We start from the raw sequence: 23,675 nt of genomic DNA, 5'->3' as shown, positions 1-23,675 counted from the left end.
TATTAGAAGCCCTAAAATAAACATTACTAGATGAAAATTGATTATAAAAAAAAACTAGACTAACATCAACAGTAAGAAAATCAACCTATATATCTTGCAAAAATCTTCATCGGAGGAGTTCTTCTATAATATACAAAACGATAGCTTTGGGATCGAATTGGCGACTCAATTAACGAAATCAAAAAGATCTCCAGCGTGAAAGCTTCTTTGGACCAAAACCAAAAATTGAAAGAGAAGGTGACGATAAGAACCAGGAGCTTAAATCTCTAGAGGTGGAAGGTTAATTTGGGAATTTTGAAATTACGCATTACCGGTCCCGCACGTGTACCGGACCAGGAGATAAAAAATTTGGTCCAATTTCCTCTTTTTCTTTTTATTATGGACCTCTGGTTACTGGGCTTTAGTGGGTGGACCTGCCATTAACTAAGACTACCATAATAGTACCTATTGGTAATTCCTATTTCCGGAAACACTTGCCCTCTCTTTGAGTCGGTATTGTTTCCTGCACACTTTTCTTTTTGTAGGCCCGCCCAGGAAAATCCCGGCCTCTTAAAGCACCTGACGTCATGTCTGTTTTCTTCGTTTGGATCCGGCTGAAATCACTCATCTGACAGACTCAACTGATTTAAAAATACAAAAAGTCTCGGCAGGCCGAAAGAAAAACCATACAAAAACGTCATGCATGTTTTCTTTGTTTGGATCCGGCTGAAATCACTCATCTGACTGACTCAACTGATTTAAAAATACAAAAAATCTCGACAGACTAAGAGAAAAAACGCCCCTCACAGCCCACCTTCTCTACGTCTGTCGAGGGGCGGGGACCACAAAAAAAAGAAAAACAATGTGAGAGGCGTTTTTTACTTAGTCTGTTTTTTCGATCCGTAGAGAACTACTCTTAAAATATGCGAGTCAGTGATTTGCTCTCCTGTTAAAAAAACAAAATGTTTGGTAAATAAAGTCTTTGATATATGGTTACCGAATTTATCAAAGAGACCATGTGGACAGGATCGATTGTGAGGAAGACTAGAACAATCCATTCCCATCTTATGCGACCAAATTTGGGATTGCAATTTAGTACCTAGTTTAGCCATGACAACTATGGCCCTTTTCATATGTGAGCATCTAAATTGGATAAATTGCAAGAAGCAAGTGCATTTGAATTTCCTCGCTAAATTGGGGTTTATGCCACTGAATTGGGGCCTATGAATTTTTTTATCCACCCAATAGAGAATGATAAGGGGTGTCTAAACATTGTAAAAATACTAAACTAACCCTTAAAGAAACCTTGATTATTCTAACACAAATAGAAATACAAAATCATAACTTAATTAACAAATACAAAGATCATTAATCAAAACTCAATTTATTTTTCAATTTCCATCAAAACCAAAACTAAATCCTAATCAATCACAAACAACAATTAAAATCTTCTTTTGTTGTTTGTAAAAAGAAAACCCAAAAACAGGCAATTCAAGTGATTGAGTTAAATCCTTTCAAACCATTCCTCTAAGAGATACTCTACAATGATTACCTCTAAATCTTAAAAATTCACTCATCAACTTTTCTGAAAATCCACCCAGAATCGGTTTATATGTTAAGCAAAGTAACCCGATTGTAATCTTAATCGGATTTTGATGTGAACCTACATAAACCGATTCTGGGTTGATGTGATGAACATCAACTGTAATCGGATTACATTAGTACACATATAAACCGATTGAGACTACAATCGGGTTACTGTTGACCACGTTTAATCCGATTGTTTACTTAAAAATCTCTGTACTCTTTTCTTCCGATAATCGAATTACATTATCCTCCGTATAAACCGATTATGAAAAAGCTACAACAAACTAACTCCAGAATCGGACTCTATAAATGAATAAGAAGTCCGATTTTGTTACAAATTTCTATAATTGAGCCCAAGTTACCCAAAAAAAAAGAAAACCACTTTCATTCATTAAGCTTGGTTCAAGTTTGAAAAATACAATATAAGACAGCGACAAAATATAAGCATCCGATAGATCAAGTTTTTAACATAAGGAAAATACTCATTCCAACAAATGGAGACCATTGAATTGATCCGGATCGATCAATTCCTCCCATCGCCTCATGTTGGGATCGTATTTTTTTAGCCACTTGTTGGTGAGCTCCGTGACCTCATTTAACTTATCTACCGGTGGTAATGGACAATCATCACGTACTCTAAGACCGATATAATGTATGTTGTTATGGTTGAATAAAACAATTCTCCGATCCTTAAGCGATTCATCCCAAATGGTGTATTTTGGTGCGTATGTATAGCATGATCCCTTACCAAATAGATGAACAACGCAACTCCACATTTTCGCCAAGAGATGACCACGTAGAGGCATTTGCATCCAATGCTCTCGGGTAATTGGTCCATTCCCCTTTGGCCCTTGTACTCTAACAACCATTTCTTCAAAAATCACTTCTTTGTCTTCTCTTGTTCTTCCTTCCTTCATCATCGATATGTAAAATTCCTTGTCTTCTTGTAGGCGCAATGTCATCATCTTTCTAAAATATTGATATTAGGTTAGGTTCTCATCGTCCGCCAAACCTATATGGTCTATTTGTTCCGATGCAACGTGATAACCACAATTCCCATCCGCATCCACATCGTCGGTGGATAACACATAAGGCTTAATGATTTCAGGAGGTTTCGAGTAATACTCCTCGAATATGGTGTAACAAGTTCGATGGGTTTTACCTCGTTCATCCGTAGGAGTTTTCCATCACCAAGAGCGGCCCTTAGAGTCACCATAAAACCCTTTTGTCTTTCTTCTCCGTTCCATTCAGGTAACCTTGATACTCGTGTTGTACTCACTTGACTCTCTTGAGAAGGAACGAATAGATTGTTTGGCGCTTGACTCTCTTGAGAAGGATCGATTGGATCCACATGTTGCGAAGGAGCGCTACTTGTACCACTTTATCCCTTCTTTGGTCGACCCTTTTTCCTCTTAGCCGACGCCTCTTCATTATCAATTTTGTGAAGGAACGTTTAAAACATTTGTATTGGCTTGTGCGCTACTTGTCCCACTTTCTCCCTTCTTTGGTCGACCCCTTTTCCTCTTAGCCGGCACCTCTTCATTATCAATTTGTGAAGGAACGTTTAAAACATTTGTATTGGCTTGTGCGCTACTTGTCCCACTTTCTCCCTTCTTTGGTCGACCCCTTTTCCTCTTAGCCGACGCCTTTTCATTATCAATTTGTGAAGGAACGTTTGAAACATTTGTATTGGCTTGTGCGCTATTTGTCCCACTTTCTCCCTTCTTTGGTCGACTCCTTTTCTTTGGAACCTTCGCCTCTTCATATTTAGCGTCTTCATTCTCATGTCTATAAAGGATTCTTTTATGACTCAACAACGGGTTTTTTCCTGTACTCAACCTTAAACTTTTTCCTTTCTTCATTCCAATCCATGTTGGTAGGTGGTCTTCCCGTCGGCGGTAGCACCGTTGGTTCTCCGACCGGTACCATATGGGGGTTCGCGGCTAGTTTTAAGTCGTACATCAAAGCTTTTCTTCCCAAGCCATCCTTTTTTGTGAATTTCTCGATGATTTCCCTTCCATTATCCGTGTCCACAAAGGATTCGAGTGGTTCTTCGGTTGGGGGTGGTCTTGCTTCCAAAACGGATCAATGATTTCAAAAGGAATTTCTTGTTGGTACTTCGCGATCATGTGACGACACGGAAATCCGAAGGCCGTCATCGTCATACATTTACAATCAATTTTTCTTCTCCCCTTCTCCTTATCCACATAATATTTGTAATCCTTCATCATAGAAATGATTGCCCAGTGAGACACCCTATATTTAAATTTCTAATCAACCAATGGTGTTCCTTGTAGCTTGTGATGATTTTTATCCTACTCTCTTCCATTTGAGCGGTTATCTTGATAATATCGGCCTTGGTATATTCATGGATGACTTCTTGTAATGTAACCACGGTGTTTTGGCTCCCTCGGAGCAAGCTTTTCAAACGTACATGAGATCCTTCCGCGATACTTGTCACCTCATTCTTGTAATGCATGTGTTGGTACGTGTAAGCATACACAAATTTTTCCTTGTACGGATCTAACAATTCCTTCAAGCAATAAACCACACACTTCTCGTAATCTTTCTTCCATACACCAATAAAACTCTCCAAGTAGGATTCGAACTCGGCCACGGACATTGGGTGTACCATTAAATCCCAATGATGTTGAAAACCCTTCCATAGTAACCCATTCGCTTCATACTCCGATTGCCTTTTCTTCTTGTCCTTCTCTCTTTGTTCGAGAGTTAGTTTTTGAAGACGCTCATCTACGGCCTTTTCACGAGCGGTACCTTATTGTGGCTTTGTGATGAGTGCTAAAAAGTGCATATTTCTATATATTTTTCTTGGCATTTAACTCATCTTTTGTGCATTAATTCTACATTTTATCCCATATTCTGTATTTTCATTGTTTTCAAGAATAAATATTTTTATTAATTAATTTTGTATTTCTAGGTTGTAAATAAAGACTAGATGAGTTGCGGAGCAGAAAAGTGGTGAAAAGCCGGGAGGAATTACACAAGGAAGCCGCGAAGAATGTTGTGCACAAGACCAAAAGGCTAGAAGTGGGCTTGAAGAGGAAGAAATTGTTCTTAAAGAAGAAATGGGCTCAGAATTATCCCAAGCCCAACTTATCTCCCAAAGCAAAACCCAAATCCATAACCCACTTCTCATGTAGCCGTCAGATTGGATCCATATCATCATCCAACGGTCGCCTCCTCTTCGTGCATCAAAGTCTGAAATTCCTGACCAACACTACAACACCTAACTCCATCTCACGCCGTTAGTTTCGTTGTATCTCTTCATCCGACGGTTGCTGAAGGCTATGTTCCATCTTATCATTGGATGCATTTCATATGTATCGATCCAACGCCTATCACTCGCCTAACATCGAAATCTGATGAGCCCGCCTCACACTCGAACAACCTAACCCTATAACCTTCAGACAAACACACCCCTAATCCCATCGACCTTCTCTTTCTTCTTCCCCCTTCTTCTCTTCTGCAACTCGATGTCCAACGCCACCAACTCCACTGCCCCGCTCAACCACCACCATCTCCTCTCAAATCAACCAAACCCCAACACCCATCACTCCCCCTATTCCTCTAGCTATCTATTTTATAGTTTTCTCAACTCTCTGAAACCCTAGATGAGAAAACAATAAGATAGGTCGAGCTAGAGCAACAACACAGACCAGCAGAGCAGAAGAGGAAGGACGAGCATGGGTCGAAGCAGAAATCACAGTTGGTGTGGGGAGCAGGAGAATACGAATAGGAAGCATGGGTGAAGAGTTATAATTGCTATCAGTGATTAGGTAAAACCTAATTTTAATTTTCACCAAACCCTAATTTCACTGTTTTGGGGTTTTTGATTGTTTGTATAAATAGATGATATGGGTGTGTGTTAGAACTCGTTCTTGGGCTAGCCAAGTTAACCACCAATTTGGGTCTGAGTAGATTTAATTTTAATTTCAGTTTCAGTTTCAATTTCTATTTCAATTTCAATTACTCTTTTTCTGTTTACCATGTTTTAGTTCATCACTAGGAAGAGATGAAGCCTCTATGCCACAGTGAAGTAAATGATTTAGTTTTGTTCTTGATGATCTTGAATCAGAACCATGGAGAATTGATTACTCAGTGATGATAGTAACCTGTGATTGGTGGTGCTGTAAGAAGACCACCAATGCTAGGGGTGAACAGGATTAACTAGGTGAGCAATTTTATTTATATATAGGATAGTTAGTCAATTAGTGATCAAGTCCATCTGTGATTGATGGTGCTGTAAGAAGACCATCAATGCTAGGGATGCATTAGTGAACTAGGTGAATAGCTTATCCTAGATGAAAGCCCAGAACACAAGGCAGGCCTGAACCTTCACCTTGTTTACTAAGGCCAAAAACAAGACTTGCACTGGACATGATATAGCTGAGGATTTAGGTGGATTCAATATCCTAGTTTTCCCCAATTCCCTGTTTAGGTAGATTTTACTTAGAAAACAACAATAGCTCCCTCCAAGTCCCTGTGGACAAACCCTTTCTTCCCATCACTAGCTACAACTGACCCTGTGCACTTGCAGGTCAATTTGTAGGTTGTTTATAAAACCCACCAAGTTTTTGGCGCCGCTGCCGGGGACTCGGTTAGCGGCGCTGTTGTTGTTTTTGTTCTACATTTGTTTGTTGTTCTCTGCATTTGTTTGCTGGTGCAGGTCTTGTTGCTGGCTAGCCTTTGCTAGATATCTAGCTAACTGTTGCCTGTTGCTGCTAGACCTTTCTTAACCTTGTTGCTGAGCTTGCCAAGCTGCTGGGTTGTAAGAACTTGACCCTTGTTGCTGCTGCCCTGCCTGCAAGCCCTGAACTGAACCACCTGCTGCTGCTGGTGCTCTTGTGCTGTTGTGGTGCTCCTGCTGGTGCCAGGCCAAGAATCCTGTGAGCTGCTGCACCTGTCGCTGTGCTGCTAAGGCTGAAACTTGCTAAACCAAAGCTGCAGCCTGAACTGGTGCTCCTGCTGCCACTGAAGCTGCTGCAGCTGGTGTAAGATAAAGCCCAACTGGGCTGTAAGCTGCAAAAGGTGAAGAAGTTGAACCAAAGCCCAACTGGGCCTCAGAAAAGCCAAAGCTTAGGATGATCCAAAGCCCAACTGGGCTTTTGCAACCAAACTGAGCAGCTGGGCTGTGCTTAAGCAAGTAAGCCTAAACCCATTAAGAGAACCCAATCTGTGGGCTTCCATTTTTAATTTGTGGGCTTGTAATAATTTTTTCCATTTTTCTGTTGGGTTTGTAATTAATTTCTTGTGGGCTTGTTTGTTTAATTGCTTGTGGGCTTGTGGTGTTAGATTGATTTGGGCCTATAGTTTTAAATTAGAAAAACTGAACTTTTAAAAGCCCAACTGGGCCGCAGACCAAACAAGCAACAATTGGGCTATCTCAAAGGCTACATTGGGCTTCAGTTTGCATACACATTGTGGGCTTGTTCACCTTCCCTTGGCAAAGCAATTTCTCCCACCAACGTGGGCTTGCTCCCAATACTAAAACCAAAATTTTTGCTCCCAATTAAAAAAACCAAATTTTTCCCAAAAATCCAAACCCATTAAAAACCAAATTTTGGGCTTTGTAACATAGTTACTTAGCTTTTGAGCCAAATCATGTCTAGATCTTGGTCTACAGTTGGGGAATACAACAAATCCCTTAGAGAACTTGCGTATGGACATACTCCACGTTATGAACCTCCCATAGACCATGATGTCAATAGTTATAGGAATTATTATGGACATTTTGAAAGTCCCAAGCCTCAATACATGAACCCTAATAACTATTCACACATGCATCATTCATCACAACGTGAAAATGAACATTTTGCTAGTGCCTCACTCACACAATCATCACTGATCGATCAATTAGAAGCTCGAATCGCAGCTTTAGAAATGCAATCACATGAGGAATCTGTCACATCTAATTTTCTTAGGCAACCTGAAATCTATGCATGTCCCGCATGTGGTAGTTTAGACCACCCTGTTGAGAATTGTCATATTTTGCATAATTTTAGGCAATCTAGAGAAAATTCAAGGTATGAAATGCCCATAAATTGTGAGAATGGTAGTCATTGGGACCATAATCAATCCTTTGAGTGTTGCGATCAATATTTTGTAAACCCTAATGACCATGCACACATGTACCATTCACCACAATTTGAACATGAAGAATTTTGTACTCCCATGAATTTAGACTCCACCACAGAAGCTTTCAGACTCAGTGAGCAAAACTTTGATAGATCTACATCACGAATTCAGGCATGTTTAGATCAGATTTTGCTTCACCTACAAAAGGAGGAAATTCATGAGGAAATGTATGTTGTCCCTAATGAAGTGTCTAGTCCCATTCTTGTATATGATGTTGAATATGAACCTAATTTAGAGGAACATGAATCGACTAATGACACCACCACTGTTAATGAGGACCAATACGCATGCTACCATGATGATGATTATGATGATATGTTAGAAGAACATGAAAATATTGTGGAACCTGTTGGTTCAAAAACATATGTCTTCTCGCCCTTGACCTTCATGAATGTTGTGCTTTCTAATACTCATTGTAATTCATATGATTTTGATATTGACATGGGATTCGTACAATTATTCTGTGAAGATGAGCATGACATAGGAATAGTTGAATCTTCTGTAGACACTAATGTTAATATGCATGAAAATATATTTGATGTGTCTGATTCTCTACCTAGATCACATTGTGATATTTCTCCTGATTTGCCGATGCATGAGAATAAATCTGTTGATGATGTTGATGACTCTGATTGTGATCTTGCCAATTTGTTTGATGATTGTGAGCATGTTGTGACACGTGTAGAAGACTTAGGAGATGTTGATTTGATTAGTAATGATGTTCCTATCGTCCTACATAAGTCACAATCTAATGGCCTTCCACCCAACCTAGATTTGGTTTGTACCCATATTGTCAAACCGACTTTTCTGAGAGTCCCTAATCTAGGTTTGGAACTGTGTGCTTCCCAAGTCCTTTTGGACTATTTTGCATCTAAGTATAATATCTTTGAGGAGCCACAGTTGGAATTAGCATGTTTGCCCGTCCCTAGCACAGTTCATTTCGAGCTAGACCTTGTGCATGATGAACCCCCAAAACTGCGAGATTTTGTTTCCAAAATTTTGTCCGTTGAAAAATCCAGGTTTGGGGGTAGCTCATTTTGTTTCACAGTTTCACTTGCGTTTCTTTCCTGTTATATTTGTGTGAAGCTGTTGAAACCTCTACACTTCGTCTTTTGGGTTGATCCTCAACTCTTTAGATTATTGGTGTATGGTGAATTTTTTGTACATAATCCAGTAGATAAATTTTTTTTAAGAAAAAAAAAAAAAAAAAAAACCTTTTGTTCCTTTTGTATATATTTTGCTAATCCAATATGATCTCGGCTGACATATGTTGGATTCTTGCCTTGAATAACGGAGTTCTAATATTGCTTTCGCCGAAATCGGGTATTCTCTTTCCTTTTTCTCTACTCAACATGATCCTCTTCATATGTTGTATTATAATTTTGTTCATATTTTGAAACATTGAGGATAATGTTTAGTTTAGGTTTGGGGGTGAAAAGTAGATACTTTGATAATATGCCATAATTGAAAACAAGAACTCCTTCTTTTTGAAAAAATTAAAAATTCAAAAAAAAAAAAAAAAATTATTAAAAAATCACAAAAATGGAGCTCATTTACCTTGAAATGTTGACTCTTGTGCAAATATGTAATTTTTAGGAGTCTTAGTCTAGATATTTAGGCACCCTGATTCTAGCACAATTCACATAGTGATAAGAAACTTGCACACGCACGATCTACCAATACATGTATAGCCTCATCCTTGAGGTGTTCTATCGGAAGTTTTAGTTGCCAATCACTTTAGAATACTGAACGAAACTTGACTAGCTTGTTCTTTGGTTGGTTGGGATAGAAGGTGGAGGTTACATTAAGAAAGACAACCATCGAATTTAACTGGGTGCATGAAAAAGGGCTACCTCTTGCAAAGTGTCATGTAATCTTTTGTTTCCTTTTGTATATGTATCAAAAGTGTTTCCTTTTCAAAAAAAGAAAAAGAAAAAAAAGAATGAAAAAAATGAAAAAATAAATCAAGTATTTATCAATTCCATCCTCTCTTGTTCCAAAAATAAAAGAGAGTAGTCAATGTAAATAAGAGTCATGTAAATAGTCAATTTGTTGTTTCATTGTAATAAGCAAGGAAGGGTGTATGCCATTGATGTACAACGCGAGTAATTGTGAAATACCTCCAACTCATTCACAATTCTCGTAAAGTCCGGACAGCTAGCTAGATTTCGACCTTGGTTCTTAGCCTGAGAAACTATCTCTTGGTGATTAGTAGTCATAACATCCGATCTTTCTTTACACATGTGTAGATACACTTTACACTCTTATCACATGTCTTTATTTGTTACCAGTGCTAGGATTGTGCCTTTGATAGCTAGATTGACATCTCCATTTTGCTGTGAGCTTAAACTGACTTGCACATGTCACATTTGATGGAATCTGAGCTTATATTTTGACCTAGAACTTTGTAGGTACGTTCTAAGCAAACCTTCACGAGACTTCACTCGTCCACTAGGGACACTTAGTAGTTTAAAAGGCTTAGTGCATACGCTAAATGCATTCGAGAAACCAGCGACAGTGGTATAGGTAGGATTTCCTTAGTTTTGTTTTACTTGAGGACAAGTAAAATTCAGGTTTGGGAGTATTTGATGAGTGCTAAAAAGTGCATATTTCTATATATTTTTCTTGGCATTTAACTCATCTTTTGTGCATTAATTCTACATTTTATCCCATATTCTGTATTTTCATTGTTTTCAAGAATAAATATTTTTATTAATTAATTTTGTATTTCTAGGTTGTAAATAAAGACTAGATGAGTTGCGGAGCAGAAAAGTGGTGAAAAGCCGGGAGGAATTACACAAGGAAGCCGCGAAGAATGTTGTGCACAAGACCAAAAGGCTAGAAGTGGGCTTGAAGAGGAAGAAATTGTTCTTAAAGAAGAAATTGGCTCAGAATTATCCCAAGCCCAACTTATCTCCCAAACCAAAACCCAAATCCATAACCCACTTCTCATGTAGCCGTCAGATTGGATCCATATCATCATCCAACGGTCGCCTCCTCTTCGTGCATCAAAGTCTGAAATTCCTGACCAACACTACAACACCTAACTCCATCTCACGCCGTTAGTTTCGTTGTATCTCTTCATCCGACGGTCGCTGAAGGCTATGTTCCATCTTATCGTTGGATGCATTTCAGATGTATCGATCCAACGCCTATCACTCGCCTAACATCGAAATCTGATGAGCCCGCCTCACACTCGAACAACCTAACCCTATACCCTTCAGACAAACACACCCCTAATCCCATCGACCTTCTCTTTCTTCTTCCCCCTTCTTCTCTTCTGCAACTCGATGTCCAACGCCACCAACTCCACTGCCCCGCTCAACCACCACCATCTCCTCTCAAATCAACCAAACCCCAACACCCATCACTCCCCCTATTCCTCTAGCTATCTATTTTATAGTTTTCTCAACTCTCTGAAACCCTAGATGAGAAAACAATAAGATAGGTCGAGCTAGAGCAACAGCACAGACCAGCAGAGCAGAAGAGGAAGGACGAGCATGGGTCGAAGCAGAAATCACAGTTGGTGTGGGGAGCAGGAGAATACGAATAGGAAGCATGGGTGAAGAGTTATAATTGCTATCAGTGATTAGGTAAAACCTAATTTTAATTTTCACCAAACCCTAATTTCACTGTTTTGGGGTTTTTGATTGTTTGTATAAATAGATGATATGGGTGTGTGTTAGAACTCGTTCTTGGGCTAGCCAAGTTAACCCCCAATTTGGGTCTGAGTAGATTTAATTTTAATTTCAGTTTCAATTTCTATTTCAATTTCAATTACTCTTTCTGTTTACCATGTTATAGTTCATCACTAGGAAGCAGATGAAGCCTTTATGCCACAGTGAAGTAAATGATTTAGTTTTGTTCTTGATGAGCTTGAATTAGAACCATGGAGAATTGATTACTCAGTGATGATAGTAACCTGTGATTGGTGGTGCTGTAAGAAGACCACCAATGCTAGGGGTGAACAGGATTAACTAGGTGAGCAATTTTCTTTAGATATAGGATAGTTAGTCAATTAGTGATCAAGTCCATCTGTGATTGATGGTGCTGTAAGAAGACCATCAATGCTAGGGATGCATTAGTGAACTAGGTGAATAGCTTATCCTAGATGAAAGCCCAGAACACAAGGCAGGCCTGAACCTTCACCTTGTTTACTAAGGCCAAAAACAAGACTTGCACTGGACATGATATAGCTGAGGATTTAGGTGGATTCAATATCCTAGTTTTCCCCAATTCCCTGTTTAAGTAGATTTTACTTAGAAAACAACAATAGCTCCCTCCAAGTCCCTGTGGACAAACCCTTTCTTCCCATCACTAGCTACAACTGACCCTGTGCACTTGCAGGTCAATTTGTAGGTTGTTTATAAAACCCACCACTTTGGCTTAAGATATGAACCCTACAATTACTTCTAATATTGCATTGTATGTGCCATGTGCAAAGAAAATGCTTAGCGTCCGGAAAAACCACTCCAATGGCATTCATTAGTGCTTGGTCCTTATACGTTACTATGATCCTCGGAGTTTGATCGCCACGGTATATCTCCTTTAAGGTCTCTAGCATCCAAATAAAACTCACATCATTCTCCCGATCCATAAACCCCCATGCTACCGTGAAAGTTAGCTTGTCGGAAGTATGGCAAGCAATGTTTAACAACGACACATTGTACTTGTTGGTCTTGTATGTACAATCTATTAACAAAACTTGATAGAAGCATTGTGCCAACTTGATCATCTCCGAATGCGCCAAGAAAATACGAGTCACTTCGCCTTCCAATACTTCCTTCCTCATTGTGTATCCGTGTTGATCGGCTAACCATTGAGATTATTCCATAACCGCTCTACTATCTGATGACCTCCTCCTAAAGGCTGCTCTTGCCGTGTAAATTTGCCTCAAAGTGGACAAGTTATCCTTATCATCCTCCTTAATCTTTCTAAGGATGTCACTTGGTTTACACGCTTTCATCGACCTCACCGTTTCCAATTGATGTGGTTTCAACCCAAAAACGACCGCGTGTCCAACAAGAGATTCCGGATCATCATGATTGTGACAACCATTCATCACTTTAGAGAACTTGTATACCTTACTACCATCGGGTCTCTTGGGTCTATTAAGTATAATCTTAAACGTGCAACCATACTTCTTTGATTTAGTAATGTATTCCCTTGTCGTCTTCTTCACGTACAGTCTTTCCTTTTCCCAGTGACTTTCTTGTTTTCCACCTCTCTCACAAACAATTTCCAAAAAATCTTCACTTGAATGACGACCTAAAACTAAGGCGCATTTGATCTCTATTCCCTTGTCTATAAACCATTGCTTTACATCATTCCTTTCTTTCCATTCCAAATCGGTGTAATAGTGGGCAGAGGTATCAACACCTACGGGTTTGGGCTGCGTCGAACGCCGCAACAATCTACAACAAATATCAACAAGTTGATGATTCAAAATCGGTTTATATGTTACAGTCGAATAAACCGATTTTCCATAATCGGTTTATATGTGCAACTCTAAAGACCGATTAAAGATTTGTGTAAAAAATTTCAAAGTCCACAATCGGTTCACGTCTCGTGTCATACAACCCGATTGTTGTTCACATTTCTCCTGGAACTTTAAGAATCGGATTACATATACACGAAAATAAACCGATTGTCGACTTACGTGATTATTCAAGTGAAGAAATCGGGTTATGAACATCACCAACAAAAACTGATTCTGGTCACGTACCCATCGGGCCAAAAAATTAGTACAATCGGTTCATATGGTGATGAACAAAAACCGATTTCTGTACCCAATTTGGGGATGTTTTCCATAATCGGTTTATGTGGTGATATCGGATAAACCGATTCTTGAAAACGATTTTGAATTTTTTTTGTTGTTTGGGCGATTGGGACATGCAAATACATGTTTGTAGATCGTTACAACTCATACCTGTTTATTAGAAGCATTATCACCTTCTTCTTCCAGATGAATTTGTTGTTGTGCTTGAATAATATCCTCAAGCATTCTTTGGTTGACATCCTCTTCTTCTTTCAACAAATTATCCAATTCGGTAGCATCGAAATCATGATAATCTGATGCACCCACTTCTTCATCACTACTAGAGTCTTCATCATCACAATAAAGTTTCATTTTTGCTAAGAAAATCACAAACCCTAGTTTTTTCTTTTTTTCCTCTTCTTCTTCTTTCCCTCCAAACCTTAAAAGAGAAAATGAATTTCTACTCCTAACACTATAATCAAACTCAAACACTAATTAATTTAACTAATACTAACTTAATTAATCATCACTAATTTAATAAGGATATATTAGGTATTAACAAAAGTAGTGGTTAAGGGGTTTCTAGAAATTACTTGTTAGTGATCCTATTTTGTCATGTAGCTATAGACCGCGATAAAGTGGCATAGGCCCTAGGAAGGTTGAATTTACTGCACAAAAATATTTTACAATATCTTTGCACTGTAACATTAATTGAAAAGGGTACTTTTCTAGTTACGCAGTAAACCAACAATCCAAAAACAAATTTGGGGACTAGTACTTTTTGCTTGCAAATATTGATAGCTGCAGGTTGTTCACAGACAGAAGCAAGAAAATGTTACCGATCCAATCCAAAGTCCTCAGCCAAACATAGAATGGATGCACAAAAAAATTAACAAGTTTGATAATCACAACCTTTTTCAGGGTCTCCTATATTAAGATTAAGATATAGGTTTCTATTAGTATATTCATGAGGTGTTTCTGAACACCAATTCCCCAATACCTTGGTGGTTGTCATCGTAGGCGTCTACCCAGAGGTCTGGGATCAAATCTTGGTACTTTTCTAGTTGCACAGTAAGCCAACAATCCAAAAACAAATATGTGGACTTTAGTACTGTAGTTCCACGCTTTTTGCTTGCCAATATTGATAGCAAATGTGTTATTGATCCAATCCAAAGTCCTTAACAGAACATAAAATAGATGCACAAAAAGTATTTGAAAATGGGTAGGATGAAACTGTTTACATTCAGACTATTTTTATATTTTTGTGCATTTAAACAGTATGAAAATCTAAATGTCTTTTTCATCCAGGAATTATTGATTTTGATTTTTTTAACCAATTTTATAAAATATAAATGCATAAATTTTTTTAAGAAGTTTGATAATCACAACTTCTTTCAACAATAATAAATTCTTGGGACGGCAAGATATTACGTATACACTAAAATTCTGTCTGCTCGGATATGTCCCAGTGAAGGATATAATGAAGTCTAGTCATTTGATGCCAATAAGACCACTCAACTGCGATATAAAGAGAAAGCAAAACTGTACCTCTGAAATGAACCCATCATAAGATACATTGCATCAGCAGCCTCATAGTGGTGCCAGAGGGCTTTAGATTGACAGAATATGAAAAACAGCTGCAACTGATTAAAGAAGACGTGCAACTACAAAAAAACACCAGGTTCGGACAGATTTAAAAATTCAAGCCCACCTCCACTAAAAGTTTCTTTTACTCCCCTCTGGTTTTAATTGGAAAACTCTAGAACTAAGACAACTAGCATTGGCTCATGGGACAACAAATCCAGGCCTTTGATCATTCCTTTCTTCACCCTATTACCAATTTCGATACTAGAGTCATTCCCCTCTCCACCGCTTAGATTGTGCCATGTCGTGTCCCAAGTCTGGACAAGCTCCTATTGTCCCAGCTGTAGCAAGGTCGGTTTTAATTTGTACATGTCTGCTTCAAGATGAGTTGAGGTCCGTGGACACTGAATAAAACCTTACCAGTTATACTGCTGCACAAACCAGCAAAACCTTATTAATCCAGTGACATGCATCCTGAGAAGATAATATTGTGTAAAGATGGGCAAGATTTTACCAGAGTTTCTAAACCTTTAGTAGAAGAGGCGAGAGTTGGACCTTCTCTTGTAGCAATTGAATAGAATCATCACAATTACTACATTAAAACTCAAATATAAATTAGATTGTAAAACTATAAGAAATTGCGCATCAAATATAAAAGCTAAGCAGAAACAAATAACAGTACCAATGCGAGAGGTATATAAGTGATTGCAAAGCTTGTCGCCCATCTTGCTGCTTCTAGCAAGGTCAGTGCTTCTGCCTCTTCGGAGTTGGAGGCATATATGGACCCAGATCCAGCTTGGATAGCTGCACCTGACCCGAAGGCATAGAGGACTTTTATCCTAAAGCTTTGAGTGAAACAAGACTATTCAAGTGGAGAGATGCCTCCAAGTAGGGAGGTACCTCTACACGTAACCTCGGATGAACATCCCAGAGTTCTTTCAAGGTTGTAGTTTTCAGATCATAACATAAGAGACCCCCGTGATGCAACAGTAGAACCTGGTTGCTCTTTGTAACTGCGAGTGGATGATACGACCTATTGTACTTCACTTTAGTGTCATTCCATGGTATACTAAATTCTTTATTCCAACTCCAGTAGTTGTCGAATTCGTCTTCTCCCATTGCATAACTATTACACTTTCTCTTTTTCTTCAATGACCATATGCTAATGAATGTTTTTTCATCTTCTTTAACTACATGAAAAACCGACAAGTAGCCTCCCACAACGTTTGGAGTAGCTTCGCCGAGGATCTTGTGCGAGATAACTGATGGTAGTGGAATTACTATGAACTTTTCATCTGCCAAATCAAAAGCCACAATTTTACGTTTCTTGTACTCGATCCAATGAAGGGCTCCATTTGCACAGACACTTGTTTGTGATACACAGAATTCAAATTTTCCTTTATCTCTCCACCCAAGACCGCTACCGAGAGTGTATACTTGGACTTTGAGGCTCAGTCCCAAAGCTGGATAACTACATCTAGCATACATTCTAACAATTTTGTATTCATCGGTCCGATAACTGTAACCAAATCCACTAAAACGAGTGTTGGGACAATTGGATCGCTCTGATATCAATTGTTGGGGTTCGAAAGCCATCTACATGCTAATCTTGCGGAAACATATTAGCTAACAAGAAACACTTGATCTCTCGGATTGCTCTATTACCCCACTACGATCTAGGATAAGAAGAAGAGAAAGAGAACCACACAGATGCAAGCCATAAACAAAAGCAACAAGAAATAAAGTACTCACAGATTTAACGTGGTTCAACGACATACACAATGTGTATATTTGTCTACATCCACCAAACGGCTACGACCTCTTTATTCATTATAGAATGACCACTGAGAATTACACAACTGACTGGTTATATCAATCCATCGACTCACTACAATGTGACGAACACAAGAACTCTCACAAGCACCCTATAAGATCCAAAATAGTGTCTTCACCCATACGAGATAATGTTTACCACATTATCTACCACCACAAGATGATCTTCTCTGCACACCCTGATATAGATTACCATAGACGCCTTTAGCTCAACACCAATAATCTAAATCAGCACCACCAAGATGATCTTCTCCTCAACAATATGTCTTACCAACATCTCCATATGAATACTCCATAACGACATATCTTCCAACATAGATAAGTATCCCATAAGCACCATAATGGTGTACTCCTTCCACCATTAGGTCTCTCACATAAACACCTCAATAGGTGGGATGAATCCCTCACATCTCTACGAGATTTACATTGAGGATTCCATTACTAAAACACTTAGGCTAGACCTCCTTATATAGGAGTCACAATCTTGGTTCCCAAGTATTAGCCTCCTTGGTTTAGGAAACCATCTCCAACTAGGAAACCATGGTTAATTTAGGTATTCCATATTTATGTAAGTTGTCCTAAACTAGAAAACCACTGTTTCCCTACAATTCTCCACCTCGGATCATGCATTCATGCATGAGACGATCAACTTGGTATCCCTCCATCTTCTGAACATCGATTGCACCATAAATGGTTGCCTACATATCCTGAATAAGAATCAAACCGAAATGTAGTTCACCTAAATTGTTTCGTAGAACCTCCACCAAAAGAGAGCAAACAAACTTGAACGTCACCAACTTAGACTTAACAATCCAACCTACTGGTGATTGTACAAATCTCCACCACGGTGAAAAATCTGACTATCTCAACAAATCAACATCATATATGATCATCCGTTATGCAACGTCTTGAGAAAATACACCTTACTCCTTTATGTTCACAACTCCACAATAATTGGCATCATTCTAGGTGTATTGCATGCCAACTCAATCAGACCATATACCATTGTTATCCATATGCTTCCATCGAACTTAGTTACAGTCATTATGCGCCCTTGAGCCTTCGCCAGCTCCGAACTTGCTCCATAATACGAACACATCTCCGTCTTGGCTTTCCTTGCTCCACCTGAGTCAATGTTCCGCTCTTCTAAGCCACTAACTCCAAGTTATGCACCACATCCGTTAGGGTTGACATCCATAACTACTCGATAAGAAAATGAAACTACCACAATATCCTTCATGCGTCTGCCTAAGTATTACCTTAGAATAACCATAGTCTTCATCTTCGTCTCTAAACTCCAGTCGAGTCAATTGCTTATTTAAACAACTGATCACATACTTATTCTTTTCCATGAGCATGTCCTCCAAAGCGAGTTAACGAGAAAACTTGCGTTAGTTTGTCATAAACCAACCTTCATGTTAGCTTCCAAGAAACTAACCATCTTGTATGTACCAAAGCATATTGAGCATGACTCTAACCGCGCACCAAATACAACCAGTCGATGGATCATTGCCACTGTGTTCCAATCTCGAGCTCATCTCTTATGAATCATGCTTTACGAGCCTATCTCCGATCAGATCATGATTCTACTACCATATTTCCCAAATTGAGTTTTACTCCTTCAAAAAGCTCATCATATCTTTGACCAATGCATACATACCAAACACGTGTATAGCTTCACAGAGACTTCGACAGCTGACACACCAATCATCTTCACCACTTCAGCAACCTCTACGGGCTTTGACAACAATGTCCTTTTTACGGGATTTAACATAATTGCCAAGATAGTCTTTTATCAATTTCATAGAAAGCATGTAATTTCGACCTCGCGACAGTCAAACCACAACACAATCGGACTCGGATATAACTGTGACCATCGTCAAAGAGTTCACTGTTACCCTTGTAACAATACATAATGTCACATTCTCTCTTGTACATATCCCTTTTCCAATCTTGCTCCAAAACGTACACCAACGTTTGAAATCTGATAATCCTTCCTTCACACAAAGACCCAATCACACACAACCATAATCTGAAACCTTTGGTAACTTCCTCAAGCTCCAAGAAATTCAAGACGCTATTGTGTTTATCTTCTCAAACAATGTAGAAAAAATAACTTGACGGAAACTATATCGTTGCTGAACCAAATTTCTCAAAAGAAATCTTTACCTTCATCTCTACAGGCTCTGTCACTATTGAAATTAATTTCAATAACTGTAGCAGACGAGCAAACCCCCAAATATTATCATTGCTATAATGTAGCTTTCTCCAACAGAAAGTCTCACACTGATCATCAGAAAATCAAATAGCCAATGAAAATAAAAGGTTATTGGGAAAACACGCCGAAATTGTAGCCCTGTCAAATTCATGCACCGTGTTTCATCCTAAGTAATATGCGCTAGCTCGTAGCCATACCACCATACACATTTTAGTATTGTATCTTCATTCTTTAAGCTCTTGAAGCGTCCAAGCGATACCTTTTTAATTCCTCACATCGGTTCTTTACCAAGATAGGAATGTATCCGCAACACAAATAGAACAACATGTTTTTCACAACGGTCTTGCACTTCAGCTAGCCCCGATCGACTTCAAATGGTGTAAACCAAACACAAATCTTCGACTGAACGTCATCGACAAGAATCAAAAGATCACAAACTATCTAGCTTCTCCATCGGAAACAATACGAGAGAAACTCCAGAAAACATTGTTCTACCCGACACAATGCCATACTCAACACAGACAAACAAACCCTATAAACTGTGTCGACAAACTGCTTCTTATACAATAATAATAAACCATAGCTCCACCACAACCAATATCACATCTTCATCCAACGATCACTGTCCTTCAACTTATTTTTAGCCACATGCTTCAAATACTAAGACTGAGAATCAAACTCTTCACTTCTGGAACATATCAAATCCTGGCCAACTATCAATACTTCCAAAATGAAACCTATTAAGAGATTTCCCAAATCCTTATTGTAACAAACAACTAACGCAGAACGAGTATGAATTCATCATCACATTGTTCAACTTAATGTTAAAGAAAATCAGCAACATGATCTAATTGATGACGATTGATAACCAAATTATTGTTTCCCTTAGTATGGAACAATAATGAGACTTTGACATGCTTATATTTCATCTCTACTTCCACGAAACATACAAGCCAATATTTGTATCTCAACTACGATACTCTTGCCTTCTTGTGTCTTTCCAAGCAAACACCGATTAATTGAAAACCAAATCTACGTAGGTCTTTCAAACAGTTCACAAGAATATGGTACGAAGTATAGAGAATAAATAAACTTACTTGAAGCCATGCATAGGGTTTATAATCCAATAAGTATCAATGCCAAATCTCCAATGTAGAGAACCATAAACATCAAGACCATATATCTTGACCATATCGAATAAAAATCACCTGATATAATCCCATTCCTTCAGAAGTACGCTTTACTTTGCTTTGTTCTCAAAACTGATGAAAACAAATCCTACACATACTTGATAACATCAAACTCTGCATCTTCGGAAGCTGTAACATCAAATCCTCACATACTTGATGAAACCAAATCCTTTGTCTTCAAAATTTTCTGCTGATCCATAAAACCCAAAAAACTTCTCTCTTCAAACCTTCTATCCATCCTAAATCTCTGATACCAATTGTTGGGGCAATTGGTATCTAACCTAAAGCTCTGATACCAATTGTTGGGACAATTGGATCGCTCTGATACCAATTTTTGGGGTTCGGAGCCATCTACATGCTAATCTAGCGGAAACATATTAGCTAACAAGAAACACTTGATCTCTCGAATTTCTCCATGTACCTCACTATGATCTAGGATAAGAAGAAGAGAAAGAGAACCACACATATGCAAGCCATAAACAAAAGCAATAAAAAGTAAAGTACTCACAGATTTAACGTGGTTCAAAAACATACACAATGTGTGTATTTGTCTACATCCACCAAACGACTACGACCTCTTTATTCATTATAGAATCACCACTGAGAATTACGCAACTTGTAGCTGCAGGAAATCCTACAGTACACCCCTCCTATGATTTCATTGTTGATCAGCTCATTTAGGTTAATTCTCTATATTTTATTGATTGAATTCTGAATGTTCTTACAAGACAAGGAAAATAAAGAAGATCAAGAATCATCTTTGTTCTGAACTCTCTCTCTCCCATTTACTTGTCTTTCACTCAAAAAAGATCTCTCTCTCTCTCTTTTACAACTCGAATGACTATCTATAAGGAAATACATAGTGGATGACAGCTAATCTGTCCTTTATTTTCGGATATGGTTTGCGACATTCTCGCAACCTTACAAATGTTAACTTCACAAGATTTCTAATTTTCGCAAGACTATCACATCTTTCTCATGATCCTTGCTGACGTTGTTTCTGAAATTATTCTGCGACGCTATTGTGCAATACCATTGATAATTTCGCTGAGACATAATTGTTGCGAGATTCTGATCCTACATCTTGCCTCTTCTCATATCTTCTCTGCAAAGTAAAGAATGATGTGAGAAATGCCGCAACTGCTTATCTTTTCATATTCCACATTTATCACACGTACTCTCTCTCTCTTCCACTTATTTCTTGACACGTCTTCTGTAACCGCTACTTTTCAACCGCTCACGTCTCTTCGTCTTAATGGTGCTTATTTCTTCGAGAATTAAATTTTCTTTATATACTCTCCTCCCTCCCTCTTTCCACTTTTCTTTTTACTTTCTCTTCTATTTTTATTCTCTCATCTCTGCAACTCCGTCATTCTTCTGCAAATTCTGCTGCTGTAATTTTTTCTTCCTTCAATTCTTTTACTTTCTATACATTCCCATACTCTATAATCAATCATGGTTCCAAGTGGTCATAGATATGAGAAGAATCTACAAGATGTCCAAAAAGATCTTGCTAATAAAGGTCTTACACTCTCCCCCATTCCCGGTGTGAATTCCAAATCAATTCTTTCTGTCAAGCTTTTCTCCAATCAAAATTGTGATGATCAATCAATCATGATTTCACTAGGTCAAATTTTCTCAGATCTCCCTCTTCCTCTTTATAACCCAGACATTCCTTTATTTTATGAAATTCTCGCTCATCCAGGATTTTCGCGATCCATTTTCCAACTAAGTGGGGATTGCATCCGTCTAATGCTAGAGTTCGCTAATCGTGGTGCTGGTAGAGGATCTCTTTACCCAGTGAACTTAGGGATCCAAAACTCACAGACCTAGAAATAGTTGCTGAGAAGTATACAATGGAGAATTTCTTTGAAAATTATGAACTTATCTCCATGAAGAAAGAGAATACTCGCTGGGGTATTCGATTAAGAAGAAAAGATAACATTGATGAATCCAAAATTCTTATGCAAGATATTGACTGGGATTCTGGTAAAAACACAACTCCTCGCCAATCCAAAGATGACAAATGGTGCGTGTTTCCTTTAATGCTAAAGGGTCCTTACATTGCTGGATCAAACGTTCTTCCTGCGAATCTCGCTGCATATCAACCTTGGGTTTTCTCCTGGCCCGAAAAGGAGAAAGAGGTATACTTCTCCCCTTTAAATCATTTTATACTTCTTTATTGATTTTTACTATTATGTTCGCTAACTCTTGCGATATTTCGCAGATCCAAAAACTAAAAGATAGTTATAACAGGACTGGGAAATCCAGTACTCTGTTAGCTCTTCGCTCATATACAGATGAGGTAAGAAATTTTCTCTTATGACTTTAAATAGTACTGTTATTCCCATGCTCCCATTTCTTACTTCTATTTGTGTGCGAAGATTATTGCTGAAGTAGAAGAATCTGCTGATGCTGCAAAGATTGGCGATAAAGGTAAAGCTGCTCTTCGCAGAGAAAAATCAACTGGTCCTCCTCCAAAGAAAAGAAAAGTTTGTTCTTCTTCTCCCTCAAATGTTCTTCCTAACGAAAATTCTGAAAGTGACAAGGATGATGAGGATAATGATGATCTCGCTGGAACTGAAGATTCTCCACCCGAATCTTCTATAGCTAAGCTTTCTGGCCTCTATTCTGATTCTCTACAAGGAATGAGAGATATCCAGTTCGCAAATACCTGCAAATCTCTCGTTACCCTTTGTGATATCCCTTTACTATATGGTGATAGCTCTCTTCGCGGAGTTTTTAGATCAGTGACTCCCGACTTCTTGCATTCTCTCAATAGTTTGGTATACTTTTATCTTTTTACTTCTTCATTGTTATAACTCAAAATCTCTTTCTCTATTAATATATTTTTTTCGCAGGCTGGAAAAGCTTCTTTTGCGGTTGCCTCAGATCTAGAGAGAAGACGCGAAATTCTTGAAAAGAAGAATCTTCAATTTCGCAAAAGGAATGAAGAATTAGAAGTTGAAGTTAAAGGTCTTCGCGAGAAGAATAGACAATTAGAAATTGATTCTTCCTCTTATGAGAACAAAATTTCTAGTCTTCAACAAGCTAATAATCATCTTTACGGTATATTACTTTTCTCTTTTCTCTTTATTTATTCATCTTGTTGTTTTATATTATTTAAATGATCCTTTTTGCAGACATTTATGGTCTTTCTGATGAAGCTACCATTCTTCGTTCATTTCCTAATGCCTTGGATAATGATACCCTTCTTGAACGTCTTAACAATTCCTTAAATAGATTTTCTAATGATAGAATTTCATCTCTTTCTCTAAATGAACTTAAATCACAATTTCGCCTCTTAGAAATTGATCATAGATCCAGTTTAGGCTTAGCTAACAGATTTAAACGTCTCCTTATTGATTCC

At 38.3% G+C, this 23,675-nt stretch overlaps 1 protein-coding gene across 1 annotated transcript; it reads right to left on the bottom strand.

Moving 5' to 3' along the window:
* Nucleotides 1–15,898: 15,898 nt before the first annotated feature.
* LOC113280683 (F-box protein CPR1-like) lies at nt 15,899–16,660 on the bottom strand. The gene has a single exon (XM_026529277.1). The coding sequence runs from the start codon at nt 16,658–16,660 to the stop codon at nt 15,899–15,901; it is 762 nt and encodes a 253-aa protein (XP_026385062.1).
* Between the last annotated feature and the right edge of the window lie 7,015 nt (nt 16,661–23,675).

The sequence above is a fragment of the Papaver somniferum genome, chromosome 5 (genome assembly GCF_003573695.1).
Source record: "Papaver somniferum cultivar HN1 chromosome 5, ASM357369v1, whole genome shotgun sequence".
NCBI lineage: Eukaryota > Viridiplantae > Streptophyta > Magnoliopsida > Ranunculales > Papaveraceae > Papaver > Papaver somniferum.
Note: the sequence above shows the minus strand (reverse complement) of the source record. Positions and strands in the feature narration are given on the sequence as shown.

Bases quoted from the DNA above. Each gene is read 5' to 3' on its own strand.
- LOC113280683 (XM_026529277.1), bottom strand. From the start codon at position 16,660: ATGGCTTTCGAACCCCAACAATTGATATCAGAGCGATCCAATTGTCCC.